This window comes from Numenius arquata, chromosome 4 (assembly GCF_964106895.1).
Source record: "Numenius arquata chromosome 4, bNumArq3.hap1.1, whole genome shotgun sequence".
Taxonomy (NCBI): Eukaryota; Metazoa; Chordata; class Aves; order Charadriiformes; family Scolopacidae; genus Numenius; species Numenius arquata.
In genome coordinates, this window is record NC_133579.1 from 38763581 (window position 1) to 38775960 (window position 12380).

The window sequence follows — 12380 nt, forward strand, 5'->3', positions numbered from 1 at the left end:
GCATCAATAGGAGTGATCTATAAAGGAGGACCAGGCTTTAGCATGGGTAGGGAACTCCACCAAATCCAGCACTTCAGAGTTTCTGATAGTTCCGGAGACCCCAGATATGGAATTGGTACTCATATTCAGGATCCAATCCTGTAGTCAGTACTGGAGGCAGAGTATGCTATGTGAGTTTTTATCTAGATAGTATTTTCCAGTATCTTTTGTCATAAACTGAGTAAAATATGTTGTGTGAATATTGTGTCTCCTCTTGTCATTTATTCAGATATGGCAAGACTATACATCTTGATTTTTAAGTGCATAATGTTTTCTCAGCTGCCTCGAGGCAAAACGCAATAGCTGGTGTCGTAGCAGAGTTGTGATTTTAAGCTCAGAGTTCAGATATTAGGGAAATTGTGGAATATTTGTTTTTCCATGCATAATCTTTTATTCATTCTCAATGCTAGTCTAGTGTTAATGAGGTCATTTGTATTTAGCACTTTGGATATATTATGCTGAAATTATAATTCTTTTCATTTCTAATGCCATTAGTATTGAAAGAAGCCCTTTAATTGAGAGGAATTATACCATGATTTAGTGAAGTGCAGCAAAATGTTCTTTAGGTGTATGGTTATAAAATTGGAATAAAGTTGTAATTGCTTTATTGCTGGATCCGTAAAAACAGAGGAGCAACTGTGAAACTCTTTTTTGTAAGCAAAAGTATCCACTGGAATGTTATTACCAGACATGAAATTCTGTATGTTTGTATCAATAGTGTCAGTCTATTACTGAGTTCAAGACGCTTAGATATTTGGATTTTCTTAGTAAGTACTAGCATAAATTGGGTTAACTTCACAAGTGCCCCAAATCCTACTTTATTTAAACATTGAGCACCACAGTAAAGAAACTGAAATTGCAAAAGAGAAGAGTAGTTGACCAAATGGACTTACATTGAGCTGAACAGCATTAGAAGTTAGTCCCCTGTACTGAAATTCCCTAGTGAATGCAAATTTATTCACATTGGAAGTGTGCCTAGCTCTCTTCAGAGATATCCACCTTAGATACCTTTGTTTTGGTCTGTCTTATTTAGGGGGAAGGGAGGGGATGCTTAAGGCAAAGTATCTTTTCTTTCTTTAAGAAAAGAAGCCCTGACAAAAACCCCTGCAACTTTGGTATGTTAGCAAAAATTATTATCCTTTTTGTTGAGTGTTGATGCTGTTCTGTAGACCTTAATTTTGATTGAGACTGAAAGCAAGTGTGATGACTTCTAGGTTATCTGTTTACCAAAAATGTACAGTTAGAGAAGCAGTAGAGAAGAGAAGGTGGAAAAGAGCTGTAAGGGAAGAGAGTCTCCAGATTCACATCTGCTTTTCCTTATGTTCTGCTACAAGAAGCAATATGAAAACACTAATTATCCTCTTAAGGGGATATTTATGTACATATATTCAAATACCCCTCTCAGTACTGCATACACAGGCATATTTGTGCATATTTGTAAATAAAGGTGCGTAAAATGTGCTTAGGGGAAATAATCACCTGGATGTCTTGCATACATTTCTGGAGCAGTTCTTTGTTTGATGTAACTGACTTTAGTAAGCTGATTTATGTCATTTTGAGATTCTGTTGCTGTTGCTTCTATTGTAGCCCTCCTACATCTTTTGTTGATGGATTATTTAAAATGTTGCACTTTTTTAATTGATACTTTTAATCAGAGAGAGCATGCATAGCCCAGAGACTGAAGATGTCCTGTAGATGCCATATGATGAGACAGCAATATGAGCAGCCCAACATGTCGTATTCAAGAAGGGACAATTTCACTTGCTTCAGAGGTAATTTGCGCTTCTGTGCAGATCATAACCCAGCTCTTTACCTTGGCCTGGTACCAAAAAGGTAATCAGTGCAGTATGTTTAGGAAGTGCTGATTATAGCGTATTTGTTAATGTTTTAACTCATACAGAGTTGAGCTGAGCCTCACAATTACTTCAAAGGCTCTGAATCAGACCTTGATGCATGTTCTTCTGCTTGAATGGAGCCTGAGATCTCTGTGACCTGGAGGCAAAGTCTGCTCTGGTTATTCATTGTCATACAGCTGGAAACTCAATCAGGCTTCACTTGGGTTCCTTTTTACTCAATGGACTTTGGAAAAGCCTTTTTTTTTGCCCCATTGCAGCCCTTCAGAGGAAAGAGAACCTTACCTCTGAAATGATGATGTCTATACCCAATGCAAGGTAATGTCTCTGGAAGATCCACAAACTTCTACACAGCTGTATGGCAGTAACCAGCAGTGGATTTTTGCTGTCCGAAGTTAGAGTCAAAGTAGTGACCAAACCTCTAAAAGCTGTGTCACGTGGTACCAGTCCTTTAGAAAGAGGGTCATAACCTATATGCTTGTGTCAACAGCTCAAGTGATTTTTAATTTTTCTTTTACTAAGTTGTAACATGCTGGATGTCAGTGAAATTAAGAAAAAAAAAACAAAACAGAATATCTGGAAGCTGCATGCTGTTATTCCCTTTAAAAGTAAGCCTGTGTTAGGTAGGATTTCTCTCAGATACTGCTGCGTTCAGGCCTAGTCATTAGGAAGGTGGTATTTTAATTTTGTCAGAACTAGTTAATAATACTCTGCAGTTGTCATACTGTTTCAGAATTAAATACTGTGGTTTACTATAACATTATTTTTTGATAAATGTACTTTTTTGTTCCTAGCATATTCCTGGAAATGGTTGTTGAAAACTTTGAATCTATGCTTGGGAAGACCCCTAATAAATGGAAAATAAACTGTAGAAAATAAGTTAATCCAAATATAATAAGGTATAAGAGAAAATTTATGCCAATTTATAATTACATTCCTAATAAAATATTGACAGAAACCTGTTTGTGTCTGTTAAATATTTATTTTCTTTGAGTGGGAAAAATATTGTTTTCCAATTAGATGATGCTTTTTGTACTAAGTATTACATTGTTTGTGAAGGTATTGCAAAATTACAGTCAGTCCTGAAAAATTTTACAAAATAATTCTAATTTCTGAAAATAAGAAATAAATATATTTAATGAGTTGTGTTATTGATGTCTGTATATCTAATGCAGTCTGTGAACTTCAGTGCAGGTAAAGCAATTGAACATGATCTTATCATTAAGACTGGTCTGTTTATGGTTGAATAAGTTTCATGTGAGGTAGCAGCTTGGATCAAATTACAATAAAGTAAAAGTTAAACTGGGTTGCTCTGTGCAGAATCGGTGCCAAAAATGGAAAAATGTTTATATTAACCCAATACATATGCGCTAGAAAAGCTTATACATAGTTTTTCATGCGTACTTCCTATCTCTCTAATAAAATCTCAGTATTTCTGTGTCTTATTAAAATTAAATTACTTGCATACATTATATTAAATCTTAAGTAGTTACTCAGAAGCGATACTGAAACTCCTGTAGGTAATATTTTTTCTCACTAAAGAAAGCACACTGGAAAATTGTTGCTGTCTTGTGTTTGTGCTCTCAGTTTCCATTGGTGGCTGATTACTGGTGTAAAGATGATACAGGAGATCTCAGAAAGCATTATACATGGGCTTTTCAAACATTAAACCTCTTCCTGGTTTAATACTGCTGTTTCTTCTGACTATTAGAACAATTAGGAGTGTAAACCAGGTAAGGAGTAACAGGAGAGTAAGCCAAGAGGTATGGATGTGTTGGTCTGAGATGATATTTTCCCAGTAAAGTTAAGGAAAATTACTCTAGCTTTCCAAAACGCTGTGATCTTTTTCTGGAATGTGAGTTCTGCTCCCTCACCCCATGCTCTCTGACTCTATCCCCCTTATTTCATGCATTAGAAATATAGGAAGGTGGCATTTTTAGCCAGATCAGGTGGAGAGGTGCTACTGGTTTGTCAAGGGAGAAATACCTGTTGAAGCCGAGTGGGTGAAAATAGGTCTTAAAGCAATATGAGAATACAGTCACCATGAAAAAACATACTCTAGTGGTTAAGATGTAGTTTCTTACCAGGAGGATGCGATTCTGAAGCACTCTTCTGGTTTGAACAAGGTAGGCTAATAACCTACAAATTTTTCATATGGAAGTAGCTTGGTTGATAAGTATAGTCGCCTGTTGTAGCAAAGGACTACTCACTGTGGGCTAGAAGATCCTTCTCAGACCTGTTGTCTTACAAGACTGGGGTACTGGCCAATGGTCAGAATTTACATACAGTTCCTCTTGGTAACATGGTTATTTGTTTTTATGTGTTTGTTTCTGAAAGATAGTCCCAATTTATGCTGAAACTTAACGTTTCTCTTAGGTTTATATTCCTGAAGTTGATCCTCAGTATCTCTTCCTGGCAATAGAATGTTTTCTGGATGGTATAAATAAGTTGAAGGCTGTAACTGCCTGTGGGGAACCTTGTGTGAAGAACTTCACCGGAGCATAACTTTATTACTGGTTTGCAGTAGCAGCCTCTTCTCTTTTCTGCAACAAGCCAGCAGAGGGAGGTACCATTGCATTTGCCTAACAAGGCATTACACATCATCTTGTCATCGAGAAGAAACGCCAGCTGGGAAGTACTTCTGTAGGGCCTCAACAGTCGGGATAACTGATTTTTGTTGTCTGTCATTCACTGGTCATTGCATGTACCAGTTTTTATGCAGGTGTTTAATTATTGCTGTGGTTGCATGTTCAACCCAAGGCTCTAGCTCCAAGAAGCTCATAGTGATTTGAGTATTATGTGTAATGAAATGAGTTTTAAGAGAGAAGGGAGAAAAAAAGGGCTCTTTTTTGTTTTTCTGTTATTTTGAACTTAGTTCGTCTTCTCCTAGTGTTTTTGGAAACCCATAAAATAATTTAAAGGGTAGTAAATTTAAAGTATGTCACTGCACATTTCATTTGGTATATTTTGCAGGGAATATTTAGAGTCACTAATTTGTCCTAGATTTAATATGAATCCAATTAATTCAGGTCACAGAGCAAGAAATAGAACTAACTAGAAAAGTCAGTTTCAAACATTCTCTTGACATATTGTTGTAAGCCTGTGGCTGTTTTATGGGAAGAATAGGAAGAAAAGTAGAGCAGGAGAATGCTACTAGAATGTTTAGCTAATGACCTCTATTATAAACAATTATTATTAAGATTCCATAAACATTTTTTTTACCATCGTGTTTTCATCTCCAGCGGAAATTCTGAATGCCTCTTTCCTACACAAAAGTGAATGTTTCTGTGAAAATTTCAGCAAAACCAACAAAAGCATTTTCCAGTAATAGAAGAATGGTGAATATGTTCTCTTTCAACTCTTCTTTCATTTGATCAATTGCATCAGAGAGAAAGAAAAAAAAATTGCATCAGAGAGAAAGAAAAAAAAAGACTGAAAGGTGGTAGTATATTCGCTAGGGAGGTGTGAAAGCTAGTTTTGGTTTGGGTGAGCTACAGTTGTTTGAAGACTTGCATAAATATGAATCACTTGTGATTTATATTTCATCCAAAGACAACGAGACAGTTGGTATGTTATTTGCATGTAGCTGAGGTACCTCTGATTCATGCCCACAAGTAAGGCTTCAGCTCTTCTGGAAAGGTGTCTGTGGAAATAAAATCACTGACTGCAGTCGATATTTAATCACGCCCTAGTGAGCAAAAAGTGAGCACTGAATAAAGCTGTGTCTTGCAGGTAGGCCGCATGGACGAAGGTGGGTGCTGATTGATCCCTTTACTGCCGTCTCATTTAGCACAGGAGCTGGCAAATGATGAAATTTGATGGCATGATTTATTTTTTTTTCTGCAGCTGTGAGAGATACATTTCATGGGGTTGGATGTGACTTCTTAATAAATGTGAAATCCTTGCTTTCTTAGCGCTTGCAGAGACCTCAATACCAGCAAGCTGTAAACTATAAGCTGCAAGTGGGAGCTTATGTACACAGAATAGTGCCAGTGCTTACTGGAGTAACCCTAGCCACCTAAATAGCTTTTGGGGAGTCGGTATGGCCCCTGCTGAGGAGTACAGCAAGCAAAGAGGGTGTATGGTATTGACTGTAAATTGTTTTCATGTTCTGTCTGCTTTGCTGTAGGTAATAATGCCATGAGAGCAAATAATGCAAGCCAATAGCATGTGGAGAAAAATAATGGGAACTTATTACGGATAAATGTAATTGCACATTTCATGCTTTGCTTTTTGTAATCAGTCCGTCAAGTCAAACACTAAAATACATTAATTAAACACCAGTTTCCCACAGAACTCAGTAACTTGTTAGCAGCCCTTAAAATACTGATACCATTATCCACGTTGCTCACAGTCCAGTGCGGATCAGCGTTTGGCAGTCAGGTCCAGCTGTGATTAGTCGAATTGATGAACTCCGTTGACTGGCAGTGGGAAGCAGAACATGCCCCATGGCTGTGGGTTGACTGCTGTGTTGCTTCGTCGGGCCTGTAGCAATTAAGTCAAATCATGCCGAGGACCAGTGTCTCCTTTAACTGCATGGTAGCTATTCAGGCTTTGGGCATCTATGGCCTTGTCCATCAAGCACTATGCTTTTGTGGTCTTTTGAAGAGCTCCTTGGCCCTAAGCAAGGGAAACAAAACATTACCTTGTCTAGCAGAGCAGGAGTGTTTAGGTGAGAAGCGTATTGTTATTCAGAAAACAAACTCTGGTTTTGATAGCTTTTGTCTAAGTCAACACTAAACATAAACTGAAGGTACAAATAACAATATTTACTAAATATTTAATCCAGAAAATGTCCAGGAAAAGCAAATCTCAAGCCATATTAGTAGTAGGATTATTTTTTTTATATTGCTTTTAATGTACTTTATTAATGGTTTTGCATTTGCAGGATCTTTACCTGTCTATACAGTCTGTGGGCATATCAGGCCCTGTATCATCATGGAATTTCAAGCACTTTTATAAAGGTTATATATATAGATAGTTAGATCTGCTTTTGACATTTAATTTAGGAGTGTCCCTGGGGGGAGCTAAATTCTTATGCAGTCAATGGAAAGAGAGAGCAAGGCTCTGACTTAGATGACTAAAATAACCTGAGGAACCTGAGATGATACTACCTGTTGGAACCTCACTGCGTCCAAATGATATCACACTTGTCTACAACCTCTGTAGAGCCCTCTCCTTCCTATTTTGTCACTTGGTTGTTCCAGTTCTCTTTTGCTTTTGTTTTGGTGTATGAAAATCTCTCATATTTCTCTTTTGACAGATAATGCTTTATTTTGCCTTCAGCTTGTTTTCATATAATTTATTTCATACTGGCTTTGTTAATATTGCCGTACTTAAGATATATACTGTTTCCCCGGGGCATTAGCTGTATCTACTTTCCAAGTAATATTGTGTATATAATCCCACTGAATTGCAATTATATCTGACAAAAAAAATTCATGAATCTGTACAGTTGCTGCCTTCTAACTACACATTTCATTCTTCATTATGAAACTTCTGGCAATGTAACTGGCAGCCTGTAATCAGCTGGAGTGCAGGAATTTTGAAGTGCCGGGACTGTGAGAAATAATCTGTGAAGCCGCAGCACAGGTTGGCTTGTTTTGATCACCGTGGGAGAATCGCAGGATGGCAAAAGCTTAAGGAGGTGAACATGGGACAGCCACGTGCAGTGTAGGTAAACTGATTATTTTTGGAAGTGATACTCAGTCAAAGTTCAGAAACATATAGCACCAAGAACAATTTCAGGGATTAAAAGAGCAGGTTACATAATACCAAAATAGTAATAATTTAGGTAGATAGGAGCTGGGTGACCAGGCATGGAGTGTGAAAGGGAAGAAAGCTTACTTTCTGTGTGCCAGCAGGCCATTGTGGGGAGTGCATCCTGTGCTCCTCTCCCTCTAGACTGTCCTCTGGGTGGTAGGCGTATACATAGCCTAATAATTACTAAAAGATTTAGTAAAGACATAACCTCCTTATTCTACTCTCAGTTCATCACATGGTGTCTTTAACTTTCTTCAAAGTTAGGCAGAATCACCTTTTAGGAAAGCATGCCTTTGTCAGAAGCAGGTATTTTGTCTCCAAAAGGTTCATCTGGGTAGTTTCCTTTCTGCCTTGAGCATTTTGCAGGCGGTTAGACTCTGTATGTTCTCCCCGGCTCTTTAATTTTAAAATGCTCCAAATTAAATTATCATTATCTTTTTTCATTTAAAAGAATAAGAATGTCCTGTTAAACCAAATGGTCCTCTAGAGTTTCTGAGGCTGTATGAGCATGTGCACTCAGGAAGCTTTACAAAGAGCCAAGGCAGGCATGCAGAGATGGCAGATGCTTTATCAAGAGGTGAACTCTAGCACTGAAGGAGCGCAGAGAGCTGGGCTGGGGCTTTCCTCAGCAGGACAGACCGGCCCATGTTGGTTCCCAAAGAGTTCCCCGTGTAAAATTAATCTGCAAGAATATGAGCATGTGAATATTACATCTTATGAACCAATACTCTTGCTGAATAACTTTCCATAACTAATGCCGACACATTGAATGGTTTTCGATACTCCTATAAAAAACCCCTACTTCTGAAATATGATTTTATCAAATAGTTGGTATATTATTAGATCAATGAAGTCAGTTACACATTCCAACATAATAGTATGTAAATTAAACTAAAAGTTAATTTTATATTTTCCCCGAGCAACAAAACCACATCCTGATAGATATTGCATTTTAATTTTCTTTTGGTTGATCATATTATATTTTCTTTCTCCTGTTACTTTCTGTACACAGTATAATTTCATAGTGCTCACGGCCTATATACTAAATACCGTACTGAAACAGGGGGAACTATATTATTCTGTATATACTGACAAATCTCCTTGGCTAATGTGTGTTCAATGAAGTTAAAATAGCAAATGGTATTAAAAAAAGGGAAAAACACAATGAAAGTTATTAATGTTCTTTTCTTTGCTGGTGTGCCACATTTTTTTTCTTTCCTCTAAAAATATATTTTTAGTGAAATAAGACAGGAAAAAAAAGACTATAGCACAAAAGTGCAAGAGCAGTAAAAATATTTGTTTCAGTGCAATCTCAAATGATGAGAGAACCTATTTCTTTTCTTGGGGAGTCAAGAGAGTATTAAATGCTGTTCTCTTTTTTTCAGTTAAACAGCAGCACTAAAGATAAAATAAAAGTTTAAGAATTAATAATTTTTCCTTCCTTAGCCAAATGTTCTCCTACATTTTCAAAGTGATATACCCAGAGGAGGATTTTAAAAAAACGTCCAGCTGGTTTTTGTACCGCCATTTCACAGAAGCACAGTATTGTACTTCGTAATTAGCTACATAACAAATCAAATTGGAATAAACCACTTTGGGAGCCTTTACCTAGAGACCTTGTAGTCCCCATTGCCTCTCAGGAGCATTGATTGGGACGGAAAGCGCCTGTCCCATTGTCGGTGGATGGTGTGTGTTCGAGGAGCCTCAGCCAATTGCTTGGTTTTTGCTCATTATCATTTTGGTGCTGTCAACCTCCTTAGGGCTGTAAGAATCCAAAACTGGCAGCTCTGTGCCCCCAGAGGAGCATCACTGGGCTGTGCTGGGGCCCGTAAGAGCTAATGAGCCAACTGGCATCCCTGTGTGAGGCTTTGTTGAGAGAGAGTGTTGGCCGGGCTGGTCACCTCCAGGATGGCAGTCCTTCCCCCCTGTTTCTGCCTCAGGACTGTCTCTTCCCTTTCTCAACTCTAGTGCTGCCTTTCCCAGCTCTCCCAGCTGTACCCAGTGTCCATGGGTTGTTTATCGCCCTGACCGTTGCCATCAAGCTGGGCCCCGATGGTGGTGGTTGTGGCTGTTCCTCCCCACCTCAGCTCCAGCTCAGAGCGGAGGTGTCTGGTGCCGAGCTGCGGGCCCTGGCCTAAGCACGGCCACGGTGAGCATGTGGCCTTCTGGAGGGACACCTGCTGTCCCTTTGCTGCACCCCCTTGCTGGTGTCCCCTTTCTGGTGTCCCATTGCTGGCCCAGTCCATGCTGCTCCTTCGTCTCTGCCCATGATGTGACGTCCCTCTTGCCCTCCAAACCCGCTGCATTTCGAGGCTGAGCCAAGCAGCTGTAATCTCTCCCATCAGAATCTGGGCTGGATAGACCCCCATATGCATTTTGACCTTAGTAAGCTTGTGTGTGCTGCTCCTTAGTGCTTAGGAGAAACTTTCTAGGATTAAAAAAAAAAAAAAAAAAAGTAAAAAACTAAACAATCTGTACATCTAATAAATCAATCCATTTTTTCCACCCTCCTCCCCTCAGATCACCTCAAAACACTTTCCCTTGGCTAGCTTCAAGCCATCATTAGAAATTCTGCTTCTGCTAGGTACTGTAAGTGGGGAAATCTTAAGGCAGGGAAGGGCTTTTCTCTTTCGAAAATAAGGGAAGGGATGGGTATCCGGATTGCTTTTATGATAGCACTTCCTCACATCTTTACCTACTGAGTCACCGCTACAGCAACGTAATATATAATTATATATATTTTCAAGTATCAAGGTTTCTCATTTAAAGCTTAACTCAGTTTTAAATCCCTGTGGAAAGGGAAGGCCTTTAAAATAAATTCCAATCTTAATCATATTCATCATTATTAAAATTGGAAATAGGTTGAAATACTTAAGGTAAGTGAAATGAAAAAACTAATAAAGGGCATGAAACACACTGGAGAAATGGAATAATAATTGCTAAAGATTAAGAAATCTAAAATGGCCAAACATGAAAAAGCCTTCATTTCCAATAAGCTTTTATTTAAAAGTTTTGCAATAGCTTAATTATATAAAAGGAGATTTTAAAAATGAATTTAATGTTAAGTGCACCTGAGTGGTAAGAAATATTTAGATACATTAAAACTTAAACGTGTCCTCTCTTTGGGCTTCAAGCGTGATTTAGGCCTTGTCTGTTCTTGAGAGAGTTACTTCATCTGTCAGCAAGGAGGCAACACTACTATTGTTGTTGCTATTATTAATAATTATTATCATTGTGGTAAAAGTAGTTTTCATAGTAAGTAGTGCCTAGGAGTAACAAGGTACTGTGGCTGAAGACAGCTGCTTGCTCAGTCACAAGACTGAGCAGAACAAGACACAAGACAGGCAGAACAAAAAGATTTTTCCTCTTCCAAAGAATGTGTAATCTAAACATGAAAGGAAGGACCTCTTAAAATATTTTGGTTTTAATTAAAAATTATAAATATGCAATCAAAATGTTAGGCTTCTATTGTATCCTCCTTTTTTTTCTGCTAGTGAATGAAAGATGCCTTGCTGTGAATACTGCCTGACTATTGGAACATATTTGAGAAGTGGTTTTTGAGAGCTGTAGAGACCTCTAAGTCAGGCAGAGGAACATCATAAACCAGGAAGTTTAGGAAAATTGACTTTTTGTGTGGTGTACTGCACCAGGGGTATTTGAATGGTGGACTTCACAATGTAGTCTGTGGGAGATAAATATTTAAGAAATTGAATCTAATAATTTGATTTTTATTTCAGGGATTACTTACCTTGACCATGCTGGTTCAGCACTTTTCCCAGAGAGTCTACTTAAAGCTTTTACTGATGACCTCAGAAACAACGTTTATGGTAAGTGGAAAACAGGGTTCCCATTAGTCTTCTCGGGCTTCCATCTAAATAGATCAAAACTGTGCCTCTTAAGTTGTCGGAAGAGTAGTTCTGTGGGTTTTTTAACACTGCTATAGAGTAGTTGGAAGACTAGTGATTTTATAAAGAAGTAATAAGCCCTTTGTGTCATCCCTAGCTTTGTTCTTTGGTGTTCTGTGTTGGTGAAGAAGAAAAATCAAAGGGAGCATGACTCTGTTGCCCAAGGGTTAGGGCACCAAGGTGGGAATAAACAAATACAATGTAGCTCTGAGCACTGTTTGTTCAGTCTTTTTTTTTCCCCACAGAAAATGCAAACACAATTTCTTATGCAAGGACCAGAATCCAGAACCACCCCCCTTCGCGGTGAGAGTCATCACAGGGAGCTTATACTGTGGCTCAGTTTAAGCATTTTATTTAGAAGAAAGCTTAGCTTTCCAAGTGAATTTAGGCAGGGAATAGGCACTATACCTCTCCCAGACCATTATACTTAGGTGCGTATTCAGAAAAAAGCACGTGTATCACCAAAGCAGTCTTGCATATAAGAATGTGAGTAAAAATATCTACAGAATTGTGCAATATATGGGTGGAGTTTTAGCTACTGCAGCTGTGGACATGGGTACTTCAGCACAACCTACAAGTGCTTCATCCCCAGATCCTCTACTTAAACGTTGCTTTCAAACATTATTATCTAGTCAAGAACCACACACTGAATGTGCTTTTATACAAAGGCAGCAGCATCCATTGTTTAGGAAATATTGCTACTGTTTGAGACAATTTACACTAGAGTGATTCATGCTCAACCAGAAAAAAAATTTACTGTACAGTATTATCTATGTATTTTGTGAGCATGTTTACTGAAGTAATCAAAATTTCTTACTGT

General features: G+C 38.3%; 1 protein-coding gene across 1 annotated transcript in view; it reads left to right on the plus strand.

The window, feature by feature from the left end:
* Window positions 1-12380, plus strand: part of MOCOS (molybdenum cofactor sulfurase) — a 219082-nt gene that overhangs the window by 15088 nt on the left and 191614 nt on the right. Inside the window, exon 2 of the mRNA XM_074146562.1 lies at window positions 11393-11482. Within this exon, the coding sequence (XP_074002663.1) occupies window positions 11393-11482 (90 nt within the window). The remainder of the gene's footprint in view (window positions 1-11392; window positions 11483-12380) is intronic.